The following is a 23,134-nucleotide window of genomic DNA, read 5'->3' on the forward strand; positions in this document are numbered from 1 at the left end:
TTTGATTGTAGGTACTTTTTAATCATTTTAACAATTCACATTGAGAAAACAAGACAACTAATCAAGATTCGTAGTAAAAATCAAGTATTTTGTTGAAATGATAAACCACATATAAAGAGTTTCAAAACTAATATCAGAACATAATTGACTAAAGGCAAAGCAGCTTGTGCCATACATTACAAATTAACTCGCAAAAATATATTTATAACTTGATAAATCAATTCACCTCTAACCAATTTATTCATCATCAAGTTGCAAATACAAGATAGAGATACAAATGGTGGAATATGCATGTCATTTAAGAAGAACCTCTAAGGTGGAAAGATCAAATCAGCCCACATGAGCAATTTTTAATATATGGAAACAAGGAAAACACCAAAAATATCCAAACCTAAAAAACTCAAGCACCTGTGACATTTTCATTCGGTTTGAACACATAAATAACGAAGAACTTCTTAATGGACAACAGTTCATCCATGACTTCCCTTTGGTGGCATCAAGCAGCAGCTGTCTTCTGATTTGGCTTGAAGACATACTTGATAAGGGACTCTTTTATTGGCAAGAGCTCAGGGAATTCCTGCTTCAATTTGGCAGTATCAAGCTCATTGTTGCTCCTTGGGGCAACTATTACCTTTGCTTGCTCCTCAAGAGTGAAGTTTTTCCATGTGAAACCGGGGTCAATGTAATCCCGATACATTTCTAAAATCTCATTGTGACTAACCACTCCAGGATTTGTAAAGTTATAGATCCCAGTAAGGTTTCTCTTTGCCATCTCGATGGAGATGGGAAGGAGTTCATCCAAGATTGTCATCGAGTTTGGAATGTTCACAACCTTCTCATATCGAGTGATCTTTGTGATGAAATTGCGAGGGTTGGCTAAATCAGATGAAATGGGCATTCTGACGCGCAATGTGCAAACATTTTCATAATTCCTGAGCAAATCCTCTACCTTTCAAATATCAGAAAAGAAGCATAAATCAGAATCTATTAAATCTATAACACATTGCAGACATTAACATCGTTGTCTATGTTCCATCTAATCAAGAATGCACAAACTGGAAAATGAAAAAGCGAAAGAGATGCACGAAAGAATTCCCTAGCTCCGAATAAAAATTGAAAAAGAGGAAGAACACGATTAAGTTTATTTTGCATTTTGTTCTGATTAATGACATCTCTAACAACAACCAAATATTGCATATAATTAACACTACTCTACTGGATCCAACACTATGCATTACATGCACAACTGCGATTCACCCTACTCCACTAAGCAAGTATATATTTAATTAGATCCAAAGCAAATTGCATAGAACCAACACATTGTCTTACAAATGCCACCAATTAAACACATCTTATTAAAAAAAAAAAAAGACCACCATATTGTACAACAAAACATAACTTTAAAGATATAGGCACTACCATACCATGGCCTTAGTCTTGGAATAGAAAGAACCGATAAAGTTCGGAGTATCCTCCTCCTTAAACCCAATACCCGACCCGAGAGGATGGCTCGAATCATACTCAAAGATACAGCCCGTAGCATAATTAATCAAGACCAAGCCTTTCTCCCTGCAAACGTCAGCCAACGTCAGCGTGCCGGCCACATTGGTTCGTATGGTCTCGACTTTATGGGATTCGCACCAGTCGACGTTAGGCCTACCAGTAACGCCGGCAGCGTTGAAAACATGAGTGGGATTAACGGCAACCAGGTCGGCTTCGAGGGAGGATCGGTTTTCAAGGCGACCGGAACCATAGGTGAAGTCGATGCCCTGGGATTGGCAAAGCTTGCCTAGGAGTCCACCGATCCAGCCAGTACGTCCATAGATGAGGAATTTGAGCAGTTTTGGTGATGCGGTGCCGTTTGAAGATTCGAATCCCATTTTTTTGAGAGAGGAGAGGAAGGGATGGATGAAGCGTGAATGATTTTGGATCTGGGGATGATATTACACAAATGTGTGCGTATTTTTGTACGTGAGAAAGAGTGTGTGTGGGTATATAATATGTTTACTGTTCAAGAGTGTGTGAGAAATTGTGTTTTAAATTTATTTTTTAGAAATATATTAAAACAATAAATTTGTTTATTTTTTAAAATTTATTTTTGATTTTTGTTTAGAAATATAATAAAATAACATAATTATTTTTTTAAAAAAATTAACTTTTTATATCAGTATTAAAAATATTCAAAACTAATAATTTAAACAAATCAAATTTTAATCAAATAGCATTTTTAACGCAACGAAAAACATGCAAGTAGAAAGAGATAAGTGAAGATATTAGCTTACAGATATATTCACGGACCGATTCGAATATATCTTTTATTTAAAAAAATAAAACGTGTTAACATTATGAATTCATACAGGCGATATCTTTGGATGTTAGCGTGATTGTTGATCCAAATTAATGACCAAAATCTTCGTAATTGTTCAAAAAATAAGGGGATTTTGTTAATTTTTCTAAAAGCTTCAAATATGGAGATTTCATAATCTACTCCAGTCAAAATTATAAAGCTGGCTTGAGATAAATTAAGTTCTACACAAAATTATCAATGCAATTTTTAAAAAATATTTTTTTCAAATTTGCTCTACAGAAGTCACCAGTTCGAGTCCTATAAATTTCAGGGTCATTAAAAACTTGTATAATCATTAATTTTAGAACTCGTTGAATTAATCATGATAGACATAAACTAGCCCGGACATTTATGTTAATATAAAAAAAATTATGTGTGTAAAAAAAAGAGAGAGAAATAAATGATATCCTAGATAATCTTTATTTTATACTTGAAATTTTTTAGGTTGCGGGAATAAATTTTATTTTATAAAGTATGATTGATAAATATACTTTATTAATATGTAAATTTTAACTTTTATTTAATTAGAGATGTTGGAATGAGTTAACATACTTTAGATTTTGACTATGTATATTGAAATTTATAAAATTTACGTTTTCAATGACACCTCTGTTTAGTCTTGTTATGATTACAAATTAAGCAGGTGTTGATATTATAGATAAAAAAAAACTGAAAATTAAAACTGCATTAATAAAAACCAATTACTATATAAAGAAGTCGAGGTGTCGAGAAGGACGGAGCAAATTCCAAAAGAAGTTCTAACTTGATATTTGCCGATATACATTTAGTTCAGAAGGAGCAGTGGAGGAGGCAGGCCTCAAGCTCGGACCTTGCTGTTACTATTTTACAAATTGAAGGGGGGAAGAAACTAGCCAGACACTGGCCTAAAATGAAAGCAAAACAATTGGTGCTATACCATCAGACTCCATGCAAACGAATCTTGATTGAGAAAATAAGCAAAACAACCATGGCTTTTGGTGATGCTTAAGTGAGAGCTCAAATAGTGAGATTTTCTTGAATGGCTATGAAAGACCCTAGAATGTTACCATCAACGTCTGGGAATTTTTCACAGCCATGGAGAGCCTTGACCTTGCCTGTTCTGTCAACTTCAACTGGATACTTCAGAAGGTGACCCTTCATTTCTGTTACCTCATCAGCGATATACCGTCTCCAATTCTGTTCACCGAGGGACCTTACACGTCTCACACACTCAATGGTCTCTGGTTGCTCAAAACACTCCTCAACCCCTCCTATGTGCTCTGCCCATAGTGACATTCTATATCCATAGACCTGCACTCGACAGAAAATAACCAAAAAATCGCACTTATTGGAATGATCAAGACTTCAGGAACACGAGAAAAGTTGAAATCAAATTTGTTTTGGTCTTCAGGCTTCTGTTTATAGAAGAAACATGAATCACAAAACTTTCCGAATGCAAACAAATTGAAAAATGTTGTCAAATCCGTATAAGAACTGGTCCTGAAGTTTGATGAGTGCAAACAATCTTTCCGATCAGTTAGTTTACCTGCCCGTGTGAACGAGAGTTTTTCCTTGCCAAGGTATGGTTGGGTTGATATGCTCCCATTGCTATCTCAGTATCTCTGGTGCCCTCCATGGACCGTTGATTGATGTTTGCAGATCCCAATATTACATATTCATCATCCGCTATAATTCCTTTAGAATGAATGTAAATCATAAAGCGTCTGCTCTTCTCACTCCGTGCCTGTTTCACCGATTGACTGTTATTTCGAGAACATGATGTTTCCCAAAGAGAAAGCTCATCAAAACAATCAACATCTAGTTAAGAAAAGACAAACCTGAGGGGTGTTTCCCGGAGTAGAGCTTTGCCCACCATTCTCCCTATCTAACGCCTCGCGATTGCCAAGGCAGAAGAAATTTAAATAGTCTTGTGGCTCATATGTATTTTCCAGTCCAACCTCCACCAAGGCCTTGTAAATTGTTTCATACATCATTTGCATTGTTTTATGCTGCAACAGATAACAGTAACACTAGTTAAAAATACACAGCAATTGTCATATTCACCTCATGTGTTACATCCAGGTGCACTTTTTTTCTGAATAACAATTCCCTGAAGGATTTTCAAAAATGCATCACGTGGAGATGAGAACAAAAGTAGAGTTGACCCGACAACGCAGTTATTTGTTCTATGAGAGATTTCAGGAGGAACTAGTGGTTGATTCAAATTCACATGCAAGCTCATGCTAATTTGGTAACTGATGACATGCTGTATTTAGTTCTTTCTTCTCAAATAGTAAATCATGCCTACCTGCCAAAAGAGAATCCTCTGTATAGGGGCGCTTGTAGGAACTCCCTCTGGCCACATTGGGATAAGAATATATGCAGAAAACCTCTCATGTGCTCTTATTTTGTCAGCAATTTTAAGGGCAATTTCCATGGGTATTAAGTTGTTTGCTCCTGCAGATGATAAACACGATTATAACTGTCTTTAGAGATGCAAGTTGGAAGAGAGGATGCTGGGAGAAGTAGCAGAATTCTTGGGATGTAACAATCTGCCACTAATATGCAATCCAAACTTTTTACATTCCCACTTTTGGAACCAAAAGCTGTTCCAATTAGCAGAATCTGGTGTCCAAAATTAAATCTTACTCTGTCCATAACCATTAGAATGTTCTATAGATCATCAACTATGCTACAGTTATTTAGTTCATTTGATAACTTCCTAACATGGACAATCCTACTTGGAGCCTTCGCTCTAGATTGTACTTTAGCACCACTGCTATGGACACATCTGTTCTATAAGAAAGAACATGGTATTGTTAGGTGAGGCCCCAAGATATTTATTTATATTATCTCTCCCAAGTGAAAGCCCTTTGAGGGGCTCATACTAGTGCTATTAATTTTATCAAATAAAATGGGAGTGGTGAGATTCGAACTCGTGACCGCTTAGTCAATAAGACTTTGATACCATGTTAAAGAAGCTTAAGCGATTAGGTCCAATATATGATTAATATTATCATCTAAAAGCTTTGACAAAAACAATGAATTTTCAGCTATGAGTTTTGTGCTAATCATGTTTAATAAAGCATTAAACTAGCTAGAAATGGGAATCATCTAGAATATTGTTTCTTATCATCAAGAAAAGTCAAGAAATAAGATGCAAAGAAGGGCCAAAGCTCAAAAGTTAACCTTGATAAATGAACAAGAAAAATACAGAAATATCTCCCTTTTACCTCTATCTCAAAGTATAGAATTCCTTACCCAAGTCATTGTGAGAATCCCAATTATATGATGAACCTAGAAAATACTGGTTCTCAATGTAGATGAAATGTTGGGCAGCACGGATTGCATTGACATATGCGGTGTGTATACTCATGTCTATAATTACATTCTTCCCACATGCCAAGTTCTGTTACAAAATAGAACATACCTGTTAGCAAACTACCTGCACTGAATTGTATGAAAAAATAATGCTCATGATTTGTTCATGAGAAGGAGAAAAGAAGGGGCTCCAAGTCAAAGTCTTCTCACCATGCTTGTTGCATCTCTCGGGTCATCTGGAAAGCCTTTCACGGAATTGGAATCAATAGAACGGAAAACCTTCAGTTAAAGGAGATTTGGTCAGGGGATAGACACATGGACACACTCTCATATGTAGTAGATTAGGAATCCAAGATTGGAGACAAAGAAGTAATTGACATTGAGTACCTGAACATTCCAAGCCTCTGGATCATCCTCGGCAAGGGATGGAAGTTCTGCTATCCCCAATATTTCATCGATTCTTTCAAGCTTCAGTAATGCATCATCGAATGACGCCTTCAATTTTTGCATCCCACGGGGTTTTGATGCCTTCAACCAACGCTCTTCAAAATTGGCAAGGATGTCATAGGCTGCTGGACCATCAATTTGACAATGCAAATCATGCCATGGTTGTCTTGGACATCCAGCACCAGCTGGCTCCTGATTAGCGACCCTCGAAACATATTACATTGTTAGCATCTCTTTGTGACTGATTTATGAAGCATTTTGCAACTGACAACACAATGATATGCTAGATAAATCATATACGTGTGCATAAGCCTTGCTAGATAATTAAGAGATTCTCATCTCTGGAGCAACTTATATGATATATATCTGATAGCACCCAAGAACAACAACTGTGAGATTACCTTGAAAGTAGGGTTACGAAAGTCATCTTTGTGCACTGTCTGCAATGTCCTAAAAAGAGGATGCTGTGGAGTATCATATCGACCCTTGCATATATCAAGACCTCCAACGAATGCTGTGATCTTTCTTCTAAAGTGACCTGCATCAGTATCCACTATCACTGTTTTCTGGTGGTGTGTATAGATGGTTTCAGTTTCCTGATAAACAAAAAATAAATAACAAGAGGTTCAGACCATGTGGTATACATATCATGTACCAACGTAATCCACTTACATGCACATTCATAAATATAAATTGATCTTAGAATATTCAGTGAAATCAATGCAGGTGAATGGCTATCAAAGCAAAGAAACGCCAGATGCTTATTATAATGCTCTCACACAAGTAGCATTTGAACCATAGAGAAGTTGATAGTGACTATTTATATCCAACCTGCTTTTTGATAAAGCTGTGTCCCTTTCCAGCAGATCGAGGGCAGAGTAGCACTTGCACTGACGAGTGTTTGAAAAAATGGCGAGTCTCCTCATCACTGGTTTGCATGACCCCTTCCTACACACCACAAAACTTGATCAGTGCCTAATACAAGAGGAAACAGTCAACCATTTTTAAGCATGAGAGAAATTTGTGAGTACGCAATTGATGCTGGAATGACAGTGGATGAGCGAACTATAAACGGTTTTTAATCCCAAGAAAAAATTACTGATAGAAAATATTATGCAATTGGACATTTAGGTGATTCTCTGAAAACATCATATCCAGCAGCTATAGACTTCACACATTTGAAGGTAAAGTGAGCAATAAAATTCACTAAAAGCCGTAAGTTTTCTACTTTGAATGTTGCCATATTTAACTGCCTATTTACTATGGAAGCACCAAGAAGCTTTCTTATAGCAATAAACTATATACTATTGCCTGCTTTTTTGGTGTGGGAGGGCATAGATTAAACCAGCAAAAGCATTGTCGTAGCCTCTCCAACAGTGAGCCGTTCCTTGAAACTTTTAAACATGAAAGACCTTACAGCGAAGAATAACCACTATCAATCTTACCAGAACTGGTATCCACAAAGATTTAATTGATATGGAAATTAGAGGTATCCAGAAAAATGAAATTAACATGGAAAATTGGTCTGAACAATGACAAAAGCAGCATCATACATGAAAATGAGTTGATTTTCTTACCGTTTTGAATCCCAAAACACTCCTGGAGGTAGGATCATCCCATACGAGAAGCAGCACTCTAACTCCTTCCTGAGACTTGGTCTTGAGAAGATCTCCTAATGTACAATCTCTGCCGCCATTACCATCCCGTACCAATTTAACCTTATAGTTGACAGACCATCCGGTAATGTAAATCAATCTCCGAGCCTGGCTGATAGCATTAAAGATGTCATCCCAGCAACTTCTATGCTCAAACTGAACATGATCATCAAGCTTCAAATCAGGAAGGCAACCATCATGAACATGAGCGTCTTGATAGAGAGTAACTTTACCTCCTCTCCTAATAGGAAAATATGTGCCAGGAACCCCGTTATAATCAGGACCTGAACGCACTCCCTGCTGATAAATTGCCATTTTCTCCACTGGAGTAAACTGAATTGATAAACTCAAAGCAGCTCCAGCCTTACAGGGCTTCCCATTAGAACCAAGGACCGGGAAAATCCCCTCAATTTTCATGCCTGAGATTAACTGCTCTACAGGGATCCCAACAGCACCCATAATTTGTGAGCCAACGATATCATCATCTTTGACAGAAAAATGAACCTCTGCAGCATGATGTGCAACAGGAACATCAAAATGCTGCATCCACACCGGGTTCTCATTATTCTTGATCACAAAAGTCCTCCCAATTACAGCACCAGATACCGAAATAGTGACATATGGATCACTGGTGACCTTGCTACCTACATGCCCTTCAATCTTATTGCCGAACTTCACAGGGAATTTCGAAAGCACATCCCCTAAAGTCTTATGAAAAATATCCAAGTTAGGTAGGTTTTTAGCCTCCTTAACCCATATTTCTAAGTTACCATGCAGAGGCAAGACTTTCAAAGACCCTTTATTGGTGGGAAATGGCACTGCTTGTTGACCCTGATTATGGTGTGAGCCCCCGAAGGAGAAAGTATGATCAATTTGAGCCATAACAAAGGACTTGGTATTCTCTTTAGCTGAAAACAGTTGAATTTTATGGACCAGAAGGCAATTCCTGGCTGTGTATGGAATGAACAGAAAGAAAGAATCTTGGAATGAATTAGATTGGACAAATACCAAGTTGTTGCTAGTCTCTAGAGGATAAACTATCACTAACAATGAATCTGTGCACCTCTAGATAGACAAGAAATTACTGGAAAAGGAAACGAGGAAGAAGGAGAATTCAGCTGAGAGAGGGGGTTTAAAGAGAGCATTATAAAGAAGAAAGAAGATGAGAGTTGAACGAGTAAAAGAAGGCGGGATTGCAACTTGTGGAACAGGAAAAAGGGAACACGGAATATAGAAATTTAGAAAATTAGTAGAATTTAATCCATAGATTTCTTGTATTTATGACAATAAAGACCACTTCAGAAAAATCAAACTGGAAATGAATACTGTTATATAAGAACCTCTGAGACGATGTCGTTGACTCTCAGCCCTGAATGGTTGAGCTGCTTGGAAATGTCCTTCCTATCAGTTTATTTTGATTCTTAAAAGTTATGTTGAAAGGCTCTTTTGGCTTCGCCAGTTATACGTTAACAACATGCTGTCAATGAACAATCGTTGACAACCGTTGCAGTGGCATTCAAATTCTACAAGACCGCGTGCTTGGGGGCCCTGGGTATTTTCTTTTTCTCTCACCAAACTGAATTGAGAAACAAGATGACCACAAATTAACCGCCACTCCTTAAAATCCTACTAGTTTTTCTCCTTATTTTCTTTGCTCTAGCTAATTCATCTTCTATCAATTTATTTATTATGAAATTAAAGTTATAGAAATTTCCTATCTCAATTATATACATGACTTAAAAAGTGAAAATTCATTACCATAAGAAAAACTAATTCTCCTAGTAAAGTATAGCAAGACTCCAGTTATTATTTAGTGCAGCAATGCATTCCAAAAGTACTTTTAAAAATTTTTGAATTTTTTTTTTACTTTGAATTAGTATATTTTTAATATTTTCAAATTATTTTGATGTGCTGATCTCAAAAATATTTTTTAAAAAACAAAAATAAAAATTATTGGCATACTTTTCTGAGTGAAAAGTATTTTGAAAAGCAACAGCAACTACATTCCCAAACATATTTTTAAGTATAATGATGAAATTGTTGTTTTAGTCATTAAACCTTTAACTAAAATATAAAGGTAATGTGGTTTTTTACTATGATATAATTGTTTTTTTATAAATTGTGGAGTTAGGGTAGTCATTTTATCTTTATGTATAGTATAATTACTGTTTAATCATAGAATAAAATAATATAATGTCTACTAATCAGGGATATTTTTATCTTTTTAACTTTTTTTAATTAAAATAATTATTTTTTCACTGTTTACATTATCATCCTATTTAAAAATAAAAACTATTTGCCTCAACAAATTTCATAACTACTAGTTTGTATGCTTTGCTACGATATAAATTTTTTTAAAAATTAAAAAATAATATCTATAAAATTTTCTGACATTGATGTTAAATCTGAAAATATAGTCATTTTGACAAAAAAATTTCCATCAAGATATATGTTTTTTTTATTAATATATCTCTTATTTATCTTAGAGAATATTAGATTTTTAATTGGAATTATTGTTTATGAAATAAAATTATCATCATTACAGCAAGCTAACAAAAAATATATTTATATTTTATGTGTGATTGAAGGCCTATAAAATTATAAATATGATAAAATCATGTTCAAAATAAATTTAAAAATCTTAAGAATAAATTATTAAAATCAAAATTTTATTAATAACTTATTAATAGTATTATTATTTTTATATTATATACATAATAATTGAAATTATTTTTATTAAAACTCAAATAAAAATTTATAATAGTATTTAAGAAGCATGAAAAAAAAAAAAAAAAAAAGTAAATGAATTTAGTAAATTCTTTTAGGAGTGCAAAACAAATCAAAGAAAAAGACAAAAAATAGTTGGCTCGTAGCCTTGATTTTTTTATTTTTATTAAGAGGTTCAATCAAATATTATTCATCTTTTTTTAAAAAAAGAAAAGAAAAGAAAAAAAAAAGAAGTGATAAATGACATGTTATATGTGACCATGAAAAAAATGTTTGTGGTCCCTGTCATTCCAGCTCGTAACCTTTGGTCTATCCTGTGCACCAATCAAGTGAGATACAATATAAATTTGTTATTTAAATTTTAAACGATTAAATAAATATACTAATTTGGTTTAGTGTTTATATAAACAACAAAATATTATAAGCAATCCCAATTCTTTTAGAGTGTTCAAGGAATGATAGCTAGATAATCTTGAAAAAGTTTAAAGGTTGGGACTGATTCATGATTTTTTTTTATTAATATAGATATTTGAATTATATTTTGATAAATTTTATAAATTTTAAAATTAATAACTATATAAATTTATATAATTTTTTAGTGATAATTATATTAATAATTATAACACTATAACTTGATCACATATCAACAATAAACCCCTTAATCTAAACTCATGATTCAATGTATATGTACAAGTGAGGGTTTATTTGTACTTATCCCAACTTACCTTTCCTCTTGGCGTTCTTTCATAGAGACACCCATCTGCTTTTCCAACAAACGGGTACAAAGTACAAACAACGCACCTCCCCTCAAGGTGACATTTTCTAATTTCGCCACCGCATACGTCATGTTGTCCATATGTGATGATGTTAACTAATCGTTTTAATTTTTTAAGGAAATATATTTTTTCATTAATTAAAATTAAATTAATTTTATAAAAATTTAGACATATATGGTTATTTAAAATATCTAAACAACTTAGAAACGTTAGATAATTAATTAATTTCTTAATTTTAATAATTTTGTTTATTTTTTTAGCATGGTGATGGTGATTGATACCTATAAAAAAAATATTATTTATTGATTTTGAAGACTTTTTGATATATAAACAAATATCTTTTTAGAAAAAAAAATATTTTAAAAAGAAAAGTTCTGAAAATACCTATACTGTAAAATATTAAGAATTAATAAATTATAGACATGATGCCTGAAAGATTTACAAGACATTTGTTTTGAATCTTATTTTTTTTATGAAGAAAAGGAGTTGAAATATGATAATATTTAATAAAAGATAATTATTTTTTATATATTATTAATGTTAACAAAAATATAATAGGTTTTTAGAAGATTTTTATACTTTTAAGAATGTTAAAAGGATTAACATCTTTAACCTTAATATTTTATATTAAAAAATAAAAATAAATAAACAAAGTTTTATAACAAAATAAAGAGGGTTTTTTATATTTATTTAAACCAAACATGTAACTAAATCTATAAATATTTAATTTAATAACTCGTTAGAGTTAGACTGAGTTTATTAGACTAAAAAAACATTAAATTTCCACCCAATCTTTTATCAATTTTTTAACCAATAAACTTGCCCAAAAATAACATATATATAAGTCACGCTGCTCCACCACAATCATATTTCAAACAATGGCATTCACAAAAATCCTTAAATATATATAGCATTCAAATTAAAAATGATCATGAGCCAGATCTTAAAGGTACACTGGTTCGATCATGAGAATGATTTTCAGTAACATTTTCAAGTTGTTTACTTGGTCAAAGGTCCTGGGTCTTTGCGCTCTTCCCTGAGCCGCCAGAAAAGAAAGTCCTGTGAAACCTGTCTCCTCCATTCACAGTTCGGCGTCTGGCACTTTTTTAATAACTGGGCTCTGTAGTCCAGTTGCCTATAAAATTAATTATTAAAATACGCACCAACAAGAGTTGGCCATTTTGGACTGCCTCGCCTGCATAGCTTGGAATATTGCTTCATCGTTTTGTTTTTCTCTTACAAGAGGATTAAAAAAATAATAAATTCTCTTCAAAGACACCCTTAAATACTATTATTTTATTTGATATAGTGTGTTCCAATATACTAAGAATATAGTTTAACCGTAAGAGTTTGGAATTAATTTTTTTTTTTAATATTAAATTTGAATACGATGACAACTAAAAATTTAAATAATTATTAATTTTAAAATTTATAAAATTAATTAAAATGCACACAAATTAATCTGGAAATTAATATTAATAATAATAGTAATTATTATTATTATTATTTCCTACATGTTTACGCGACAGCTTATCAGTGAATGACATCTATTATTAGTCTTAAGATTTTTGCTCGGTGGATCGTGACAGAGTCAATGGAAATCCACAATTATTCTGTAATAAGTTTTGTTGAAGGAGTTCTATTCATTGAATTTTGCCTTTTGAGCAGCCATATAAGTTTTTTCTTTTTCTTTTTCCCACAACAGCATAGAGTCAATTATTGCAATTTCAAATTTACTTCCCCGGCATACTCGCAAAGAAAAATAAACCTTTCACTGTGTTATAATTATAACTATAACAGTAAAATGTCTAGGAAAATCACCATAGGAATTATTTTTCTTCACGATTTCTTTTTTCAACTGCGTCCTTCTATGTTCAAATTGAGGTTTAATTTGTTATAATTTATTAAGTTTGGAGCAAATTAAAAAATAAAGATCAAAGTGTAAAACACGCATGAATTTCAATACCAATCTAAATTTTGATTCAAAATTCATTTTTATCCTCATGCTTTCACTTGTCAACCTTCACAATCCCAACCATTTTCAAAATTTTAATTTTGCTTTAAAAGTTTATTTATTTTTTTATTTTCTAGTCCATGTGTTTCATAAAAAAGATAGAAATTCATTGAATTCCAACAGGGAAAGATAAAGTCATTAATTTTAGACACTAAAAAAATCAATTTTGATGTCACTAAGTTTCATTCGACAAAAAAAAATTTGTTGATAATTGTTTTAAACCTTAATATTATCTAAAAAAAACATATCAAAGTTGAGAAAACTTTTTTTACCCGGTTTGATTTTACATTATCTAAAAAAAAGTCATCGCTCCTTTTCATTTCATTTATTTCTTTCAATTTCATCTTTTTATTTTTTTAAAAAAGAATTCTCTTTTTTATTATAATATATTTAGGTAGAAAATAAATTAAAAAAAAAACAATATCATTTAATTTAACAGAGTTCATGTCCTAGGTTATGAGTTTGATGAGTTAAACCAAAAAATAAAATTTAATCTAATATATAATTGTCTCAATAATTTTTTATAATAATTTTAATTAATCTTTTTTATATATTTTGTTTATATTTTTATAGGATTGATTGGTTTTGATTTGCATTTAAAGGGTTATTATTATCTCAAGTATCGTAGGTTTGATAAGTTAATTAGAATTAACCTGAATCATTTCAATATTACCATATTATTTTTTTTATTTAATTTTTTTAATCCATGATCTTGGATTTTTTTAGTTATTTAGTTTATTTGAGTAAAAAAAAATTAATCCGACATGCATCCTAATGTAGCCACTGGTGAATCTAACTTGAATTGGGCCAACTTTGCTCCCAAAAGAAATATTTATATTTACATCTGATGCTAGATCTCAAGAATCATACGTGTCATGAAGAAAAAAGGCACTTGATCAGCACTTCAATTTTATCTCATAATCAAATTAATAGAATAAAATATTAATGCAACGTGCTTAGGAGGACTGCTGCAGAGGTAGTTAATTAAGAATTATATATGAATTAAAGATCCTGCTGCGACGGAACTGGTTGAACGAGTTTGTTTTGAATTGACAACATGTGGAACATAATCCTTAAAAAAAGAAGAAGACAGAACCATGTTCTTTCTTACAGAATGGGAATTGTGAACGTAAAGGTAAATTTTAATTTGTCAGATGTTTTAATTTTACCCAAAATCTTTAGTTTGTGTCAATTAACCCCTCAACTCTCATAACATTTTTAATTTTTTTTTCTTTCCCGCAATTTCTGTAAATAGATAATTAAATATGTTTAAGCTCTTTAAGTTACTTTTCGTTGATCTTCTACTTTAAATTAAAGTACGAGACCACCAAAGGCAACTTCTTCAACGTTGGCAACTCTTGGTCTCAGCCTCTTTACTTCCTAACTCTCAGACATTGGAGTTTAATAAATCTTGGAATTAGAATTCGAAGAATAATTTCCACAGACAAAGAGAATATGAAGGGGAAGAACAGTATATACAATCGCAAAGGGTTTTATCCTCTAAAGCGCACAGCGAATATGGAAAATTGACCCAACAAATGAAAAGCAGATAGAATCCAATATCCCAAGTCTGGGCTGCCTGGTCGATAAACAATCTAAAACCCAAAATCTATTATTAAGATAGCATAAAAGGTCTTAAAGCAGCAAGAGGCTTAAAAGTAACCATGGCGTTAACTCGTTCATTAATTGGTCTCAGGGCTTTAATGTTTAAATTACTAGTCACCCGGAGATGACCTTCCCAGGACTTCCACTTAAATTTGTTTTTTGTTTAAAGAGAGCGATATGTATAATGGATACTAGGTGTGCTATAAATTTATCAGGGTTGAAGAAGGTTTTTTTTTTTTTTTTTTTTTTTTTTTTTTTTTTTTTTTTATTACAGAAGAGATTCATCCCTTGTTCTTTCCTTTTCTAAAAATTGAAAACAAGCATCAATAGCATGGTGTGGAGGAGGGCATTAGATTTACGTAAATCACTCCTTTTTCTTTCCTTCCTTCTTTCTTTTCCCCTATTTGGGGGTCAACGTTTGCAGTCTTGCCGCATTTTTGCCAAGTTTTGATGCAGTGCCCAAGATCAGCACTGTAATCTTTTTTTAGCTCTTGAAGCTTTGAATTGGCTTGGCACTCCTAATTAATCAGTCCCCTAGCTCTTATAATCAAGAAAATTCAGATTATTTGGTGAAAACAACCTTGCAAGTAAAGAGTATGGGCCGGTAACATGGCAAGAAAGAGAAAATCTAGAGAATAAAATCTTCATCCTGTTAATGACATGAATATACAACCTTAAATGTAAGAGATATTAGGTCTCCACCTATTACATGACCTGTACCTGGTTGTTAGCAAGTAGAAAGTACTGCAACCCAAAGGATACAGTGACAGCTATATCAACATAAAGCAAGAACACCCCTCTTTGCAGTCCCCTCCCTCAGTTGAAACAAATAAGATGGACTGGTTTGTCTACCTTTTGCGCTTGGACTTCAAGGATGTCACCGATTGAGAATTGCTGTGCCAGTTCCTCTTCCTTTGGTTGATGAACCAATTGTTAATCTGCTTTAGCTGTAATCCTGTCTCCTCCACAAGTTTTGCTTTGTCATCTTCCTGAAAATCATCATGCAGACATGCTCTTATTTATAAAATAAAGTTATTAATTCAAAGCTTATGATAATCTCCCTAACCGGAAAAGAGAAGGGGGGCTAATGCACTAGCTCTAGCATTAGTTTGTGCATCTAGTTATTTGTTTTGGTAAGAGCCAAGATATTTTCAAATATGGGATGGCATTAATGTAGATATGGTAAAATATTTTTTGAACAGTGAAGAAGTTGGATCAGTGGCTTACAGTTGGGTAAGGCCACTTGGAGTGTTGCTGCCACCAATTCTTCAGCACTGAAGTAGTGTCACCCGGTAGTTTTCCGGCCCTTCTTTTTCTCAATATCTCCTCCCTGACATCTTCAATTCTTGATTTGAAGCCCTGCAAATTAAGAAAAGTCCAAGTTTATTTTCTTTTGACATTTAAAAGGTCTACTTTTTTGTGCTGGTTAAATCATCTTAATTTCAACCTTTAGTTTTTTCTATAGCAGTTTTAATTATACACACACCTGCTTTAATTCAATCTTCAGTTCCTGTCGAACTCTCTCCATCAAAGACCTTTCAGATTCTGTAGGAAGCAGAGGGCCGAATCCCATCATGTCATGCCCATCAGCACTTGATTGATCTAAAGAGAAATCCATTTGCAGGTCATCCTCATCGTCAGACATGGTTGCACCCGTACCTTCTCCTAGAGTCACACCTGAAAGAGATTTATGTAAATAATCCATCCATCTTGAAGGACAGCATACTAGAAAGAAATAGGTAGAACTGTCGGGATTCATGACCACCCTTTCATTTTTACAATTTAGTAGTACTCCATATGCTGTAACATTGAAGTTCAATAAGGAAAAAAAAAAAAAAAACTGGGTAAGCCATATTTCCTGACTTCAACAAGAGAATGCAGCAACTCATCAGAATGATAGAAGGACATGCTTCCAATAGATTACCCATTTTACAAAGCATTTTGCCACATATCATGACACTTGGGACGCAAGTACTGGGGAGAGGGATAGAATAATTCAAAAGGGCAAAAAGGAATATGATCTCTGCAGGCTAAAGGATTTTTCTTTGATACATGGAAAATAAAAGTTAAAGTGGTTTCATCAAGTCATATATCATGTGACGATATTTAAGAATGACTTGGAACATATCTTCTCTCATATCTCAATTACATGATATGTTGGGATCACCTATCATTATTGATCGACAAGCACTGCAATTATGCTGTCGGAAAGTTCCTTGAGCTCTTACAACCCCAACTCATTTCCCAAGAAGAAATCGAAATACGAACAAGGCACGATTAAGATAGTACATTATTTGAATTTTGCGAACAATCTTCCAAGAAAACTATTGGGTGGTGATCAATTGAGTTTTTTCTTCTTTCCTTTTCTTTTAAGTGCAAGTTGTTTCGCGGTATTTTTGGGAGTGGCTACACATCTCAAAGGGAGGAAAGTGGGACATAATTTCTTTTGAGTATATCTCAAGCAAAGAATAGGTTAAATCCAAGACTATGAAAGTTCTGTGGTCAGACCATGACATCTGTCAAAAGAAAATCTACAAAATATATACTCATGATTTAAACACATGGAACAATATCATGATTTAAGGTCAACCTAATCATAATCAAAAGCACGTAGGTATTATATAAGGTTAAATCATCTTTACATTGACAACTAACAGTACTAAAGTTGGAACTCAAAAACTTCTTAATTAATTGGTGTTTTCTTTATATTCCAAGAATAAACTAGGCTTGAATCCAACATTTCAGTGATGGATAACCCTAGCATGGATCATGTACAACCTAGAGCTCTGTGCACACTCAACCCTAGGTCTAACCAAAAATCTTTCTCAAAACATGATACCTTATATAACATTTGTGGCAAATTACTTATTCCCATAAATGAATTTGTGAGATATCAAACAACGAATATTATTACTAGTGAACCCGTATCAATTCAAAAACACAAAATCATTCAATATTGCGATCACATGTACATAAACTTGATGTAATTATTTGATGTATCAGAATTCTCATCTTTCACCAAATATATCCTGAAATATATTTCCTTAAAAACACCATTTTCCTAGCTAAGCCAAAACAAGTTGCATTAATTATCAATACAATACAATAGGGGAACCATGTACACACACACACACACACATGCACATACACATACATGTATTTTAATATACATAGAAAGAATCTATATAAAATTTAGCTTGGTCTGCATTATTCTGTAAACATAGTCCAAGAATTAAACATTAAGTAATATACATGTTTGGCCTCATTTTAAATTTTATTCAAACATTTTTCATTTTATTCAAACATTTTTCATAGGAATATGTTAACTTTATCAAAATGTTCAAGAATTCCATAGAGATAAATTGTAAGTTAATTAATGGCTCTAGCATTGAAGTTGTACACTTTCCTAAATCTTGCCTGGACCTCAAAGACAGGCAACAGTACTGCTAAGAATTGTAGGGAGAATTTCTAAAAAAAGCATAACCGGCAGCATATTGCAATCATAATTAGCAATAAACTGCTCAAAGGTTACCAAACCATACATTAAGGTTTCTGATCTAAACGACTAAACCATTAACAAGTAAATGAGTACTATCTAGTCTCATGTACTGGCCTAATAACTCCACTTGGTAATTATTGTGAAGATGAGTGGTTAATTTACAAGTATTAATTCTTTCCACGTTTACATATGATCTGTCTTCGTCAACTATATATATACCTAAGAGGAAACTTGTGACACCAGGAAAACAAGGCTTATGCATTATCTTACTAAGTTAAAAGTACTCGAGGAAATCAGCAGAACCAAAAACATTCTAGAATCCAAATATTCGAATGCAACCTCATTGTTTGTTGAAGGTTGGTGGTGGTATCCTCCTTCAAGGAACAAACACGTATCACTCCAAGTATAAATTACTACTATGATTTTTCTACTAGTAGGCCCTACTGCATCGGCCTCCAGTATAGATTATTCTTAAACTTGTAAGAAACTTACACGGCTAACCTTATCTTTCTATGTACCAAACCCATCAAACATCAAAACAAGTATAGAGCAGAAATTATATGTATATATTTCCAAGCAATCAAAACAGACAAGAAAGCTTTCTTTGATTGCATCTTATTAATTTCTTAAGCCAGCTGCTAATTACTAATTTTAAACTCAATTAGTATGAATCCTAAAAATTATTAATAGAAAACATAAAGTCATACACGTATTTTGTGATCCCAAAAAAAAACAAAATCATTGATTAAAATATAAGCTGATTATGATTGTACAACACCTTAATTCACCAAAGAAAAGGAAATATCAAGGGCTGACATTTAAGAGGAGAGGGAGGGTGGGGGGGGGGGGGGAGGACAAACCAGTGAGAGCCTGTAAGGTGGTCTCAATTTCACGGCAGGCCATAACAGCTTCAACGGCGTGCACTCTGACATGTTGTTGAAGCTGGTCTTTGAAAGTACACAATATTATCAAATACTGTGCCTGCAAACGAAACACACATCCCATAAACAAGCAAACAGCAAAACAAAACACCACTGTGTATGTATATATATATGTCTTCACAAACCCTCAACACACACGTATATATATAAAAAAAAGAAAAAGAAAAAAGAGAGAGGGAGAGAGAATGACAAATTTATGGGGAAGAAGAGCCTACCAGGAAGTTGTCTAGGTCTTGCCTTTCATGGGGAGAAAGAGAATGACCATGTTGGTTGTGCTGTGAAGCATAAGACCTAAGAAGATGATGAGATTGTGATAACTGAGCATCTATAAGAGGTAATTGATCAATTGGTGTAGCTACACGAAGGCAAGACACGTGAGCTGATAATAGCTGCTCATATAAAGGGTGTGTAGCTATTTCTGCCTTGAGTTGGCGAGACTGATCACCTGATAAAGACACAGACATCTCTCCACTGCTTAAACCACCAAGTGCACCCCCACTTCCACTTCCCATCATGCCCAAGTTTGGTTCTTGCATTTGTAAATATTAGCACTAAAGATTCAATCTCTCTATATAGGAAAGCAAAGTAATTGAAGAGAGAGTGTAGAGAAAAAAAACAAAAGGGGTTATAAAGAAATCATAAAAGATTTATGTAGTGAGGGTTTTGAGGACCACAAGGCTCTTATGCTTCGAGGACTGATACAGTGTTTAATGGATGTTGAGAGAAAGAAAGAGCTGAGAGGGATCAGAGAAACAGTGTTTTGTTGTTATAGGTGAGAGAGAGAGAGAAGGCAGGAAGGGGCCTGTATATTGGGATCTGAGACACAAAACTTTCTGCACCAATTCTGATATGTTGCAGAGATTTTTACAGACACAAAGAAAGATCAATGAGGACTTAAAAGCACAGAAACAGGTGATAGAGAAAGAAAGAGAGACTGAATTTTGGTTTTTTCGAGTCTTTGAGAAATTGAAAAGAGAGAAGAGCTATGGAATCATTTCTATGAAAGGGAAGGAGTTGGGGGTTGGATGAGAGATCAGATAAAGCTGCTTCCAGTGGCCTGACATTTTTTATTGCTTTTTGTTTCTTTTTATTCTGTTTTTTTTTTTTTGGGGGTGGGGGTCTTAATTTAACATATGTATAAGCTTGACAATAAATTAAAGGTGGGGTTTGATTAGGTATATATATATTATGTTAGCTACTGTATATATATATATATATATGTGTGTGTGTGTGTGTGTGTGTGTGTGTGTATATTCTTTGTAGGTTTATCAGAAGAGAATTGGATTAAATATCAATTAAATGATCTTGGGATATCAGAAGATTTAGATTCTTGTTCGCTTGTGTTGATTTCACAATGATTTTTTTTTATATATATATACATAAATAAAACATATAAGAAATTCTCAATGGACACTTAATTATATAATTACCACTAAATTACAAGATTGAGGATTTAATTACTCATCTCAACTGAAAATGCTTAAAGGCACGATACTTTGGACAAACAGTCCTTTTCTCTCTTTTCTCATTATAGAGACGGTCACTGTTTAAAGCTGTGCTAGCCTTTCTTTTTTTTCTTTTTTTTTGGCGAAAGATGAATGCCATTAATAATTTGGATGAACAAAACGACCTTTTGGGGGTAATAAGTCTGCGTCTATGGATGCCCAGCATGTATCAGTCTCTCTACAAATTAAACACCAGACGTCGATCGTTCTCCTTGAGAGCCCACGATAGTTATGAAATCTGATAACGAGTCTCTGTTTTTCTTTTCTCAGGCCTCCCGGTTTCTGACCTCTCACGGAGTAATTAATTAATTTGATGAAGGGTTGATAGTTATTAGTCTCTGATCACGTAAGTTTATCCATAAAAGTGGATCATCAGAAATTAATTCCAAATCTGCTATGATAATAAGTATATCTAATAACAATAATCTCTCACCAGATTGGGTGTGTATTACACAGAGAGGAGAGAGCAGTAGGGCATAAAATAAAAAAAGGTGGAAGGGAAAGGACAATCTTCTCACCAAATGGGATGCTCCACTTGCCAAGTAAAATAAAGGGGGAGAGGGGCATCGATCGTCCCAATCCCTTTAATCAGCCAGCACCAACCTCTAAAACTAAATTAATTTATGTTATTTAAGAAAGTCGGCTGGAGGGTTGAGCTGTCAGCGTTCAGCCTCCATTGCTGGTGCATCATTTCTTTTCTCAACAGTTTTTGGTCTCTTTTCTACATCTGTTGTTAAATCTGATATATTAATTTGCGACAATTGAAGGCGATGAGAAATGTAAGACACCCATTTATTGAGACACAAGTGACCGACCACCAAATACTTGTGGGGGTTGTTGTGTGAATTGCCCAGTAGTTAACAGCACAAGGGACTCTGATCATGACCCCTGATGGCATGATTTCAACCGTTCGATTGGTAACATTCACATCATTTATTATACAATCATATGGAACCGAACGTGCCCGACCATAATTAATTATACAGAGCATATGCTAGCTTGCTGCTACGTACGTTGTATTGATCATTTCTACATAATTATTGTATGTACGTATGTGAAAAGATATGTTTGCCTCCTGCTCTCTAATAATCGTGGACCTGGTTTTTAGGACAAGAACGAAAGAACTAATGTCACACGAGTGAGCTGGAGTTGAACGTATATATACTATCACATCCACTTTTATACATACATACATACACACACGTTCGTTGGAAACAAGAAAATACGCTGGCTAGCATTTATGTTAATTACCCAAGTTTTTTCAAATAATAAGATAAGAAATTCCATTAATTTGTGGAAACTATGCATTAATTCTTCATGGGCTGATCAGATGACTCTACAAATTTTATTATTTTGTGTGTTCCTCTACGTACGTTTTTTCCCTTCTATTGCAAGATTTGAATGTCGTTACGATTGTAGCGGTATAGACATCAAATCACCAACTCTCTCGAAGGAGTAATGGCCACTCTTTTTATTTGCCACCAATACACGCATTATGCTTCTAAAGTAATTTAAGAGCCGTTAGTTATTAGGGTTTTCTTTCGCCAAGAATTGCTCACAAAACCCTATGCCTATAATTTGAAATATATTAATTATATATATGCTAAAAGTGGAGGAGATTTTAATTAGTTTATATGAATGAATTGATAATACGCCAACAACAAATACGTGCATCCAACTAATTTAGTCTTTGAAGTAGTAATTAATCCACTAATTAACACCTAACACATATTACGTAGAGGCTAATTAGTCTTGAGTATTAAGAAAGATATTAACTAATTTAATCTTTTTTCAAGTTTGTAGCAATAATAAAAACGTGCATGCCAAAAATGGCTCAAGAACAGTATACTGCCAAACAATAACAGATAAATAATAATAAAAACAAAAAAAAAAAATCAGAATGATTAGCATGAGCTCATGCTCAAATATATATATACAGAGCAACTGTGTTGCAGCTGGTGAATCGACATTTCAAAATCAAGAGATCATGTATAGAAACACCAAAGAAAATCAAGTTCCAGCGCAATCAATGGCAAAAATCTCACAGTAGTGAAAGGAAAGGAAAGGACATGAAAAGCCAGTTAAAGGGCCGGGCTTCATCTTCAATCACTGTGCTTTGAAATTGCAGCAGAATAAAGATGGTCTGTGATATGAAATTAAGGATGAAATGAAACATGTGCTCCGAAGAAGCAATCAGTGCAGATAAGTCAAAAGCCAACACCGTAATATTGCTATTAATTTCATTAACAATGTTGTGATTATGATATTGGTAATAATTAATTACAAAAAGGTTCCATAATTTCTTACATGTGCTGAAA

General features: G+C 33.5%; 3 protein-coding genes across 3 annotated transcripts; all 3 read right to left on the reverse strand.

The window, feature by feature from the left end:
• Nucleotides 1-213: 213 nt before the first annotated feature.
• LOC118033799 (bifunctional dTDP-4-dehydrorhamnose 3,5-epimerase/dTDP-4-dehydrorhamnose reductase) lies at nucleotides 214-1,974 on the reverse strand. The gene is made up of 2 exons (XM_035038905.2): nucleotides 1,425-1,974; nucleotides 214-949 (listed from the first exon to the last, which is right to left on the reverse strand). The coding sequence occupies exons 1-2, from the start codon at nucleotides 1,878-1,880 to the stop codon at nucleotides 497-499; spliced, it is 909 nt and encodes a 302-aa protein (XP_034894796.1). The 5' UTR covers nucleotides 1,881-1,974; the 3' UTR covers nucleotides 214-496.
• A 1,060-nt stretch (nucleotides 1,975-3,034) lies between these two features.
• On the reverse strand, nucleotides 3,035-9,157 carry LOC118033797 (phospholipase D beta 1). The gene is made up of 10 exons (XM_035038903.2): nucleotides 7,672-9,157; nucleotides 6,926-7,042; nucleotides 6,496-6,690; nucleotides 6,035-6,286; nucleotides 5,858-5,926; nucleotides 5,588-5,735; nucleotides 4,635-4,783; nucleotides 4,165-4,335; nucleotides 3,873-4,070; nucleotides 3,035-3,637 (listed from the first exon to the last, which is right to left on the reverse strand). Exons 1-10 carry the CDS (start codon nucleotides 8,629-8,631, stop codon nucleotides 3,344-3,346), a joined length of 2,553 nt encoding a protein of 850 aa, XP_034894794.1. The 5' UTR covers nucleotides 8,632-9,157; the 3' UTR covers nucleotides 3,035-3,343.
• Nucleotides 9,158-15,500: 6,343 nt separating this feature from the next.
• On the reverse strand, nucleotides 15,501-20,424 carry LOC118033796 (homeobox protein knotted-1-like 7). Its single transcript, XM_035038902.2, has 5 exons — nucleotides 19,527-20,424; nucleotides 19,231-19,351; nucleotides 16,358-16,548; nucleotides 16,099-16,230; nucleotides 15,501-15,860 (listed from the first exon to the last, which is right to left on the reverse strand). Exons 1-5 carry the CDS (start codon nucleotides 19,845-19,847, stop codon nucleotides 15,720-15,722), a joined length of 906 nt encoding a protein of 301 aa, XP_034894793.1. The 5' UTR covers nucleotides 19,848-20,424; the 3' UTR covers nucleotides 15,501-15,719.
• Nucleotides 20,425-23,134: the final 2,710 nt, after the last annotated feature.

This window comes from Populus alba, chromosome 1 (genome assembly GCF_005239225.2).
Source record: "Populus alba chromosome 1, ASM523922v2, whole genome shotgun sequence".
NCBI classification, from domain to species: Eukaryota; Viridiplantae; Streptophyta; class Magnoliopsida; order Malpighiales; family Salicaceae; genus Populus; species Populus alba.

What these genes read in the sequence shown, in the direction of transcription:
- LOC118033797 (XM_035038903.2), bottom strand. Translation starts at nt 8,631, where the DNA reads ATGGCTCAAATTGATCATACTTTCTCCTTCGGGGGCTCACACCATAAT. An exon ending in CGAGAGATGCAACAAGCATG is followed by an intron (nt 5,736 to 5,857) that starts GTGAGAAGACTT and finishes ATTTTGTAACAG; the next exon opens with AACTTGGCATGTGGGAAGAA. An exon ending in CTCCGGGAAACACCCCTCAG is followed by an intron (nt 4,071 to 4,164) that starts GTTTGTCTTTTC and finishes TCGGTGAAACAG; the next exon opens with GCACGGAGTGAGAAGAGCAG.
- LOC118033796 (XM_035038902.2), bottom strand. Translation starts at nt 19,847, where the DNA reads ATGCAAGAACCAAACTTGGGCATGATGGGAAGTGGAAGTGGGGGTGCA. An exon ending in AAGACCTAGACAACTTCCTG is followed by an intron (nt 19,352 to 19,526) that starts GTAGGCTCTTCT and finishes TTTCGTTTGCAG; the next exon opens with GCACAGTATTTGATAATATT. An exon ending in TGAAGATTGAATTAAAGCAG is followed by an intron (nt 16,231 to 16,357) that starts GTGTGTGTATAA and finishes CTTAATTTGCAG; the next exon opens with GGCTTCAAATCAAGAATTGA.
- LOC118033799 (XM_035038905.2), bottom strand. Translation starts at nt 1,880, where the DNA reads ATGGGATTCGAATCTTCAAACGGCACCGCATCACCAAAACTGCTCAAA. An exon ending in ATTCCAAGACTAAGGCCATG is followed by an intron (nt 950 to 1,424) that starts GTATGGTAGTGC and finishes GATATTTGAAAG; the next exon opens with GTAGAGGATTTGCTCAGGAA.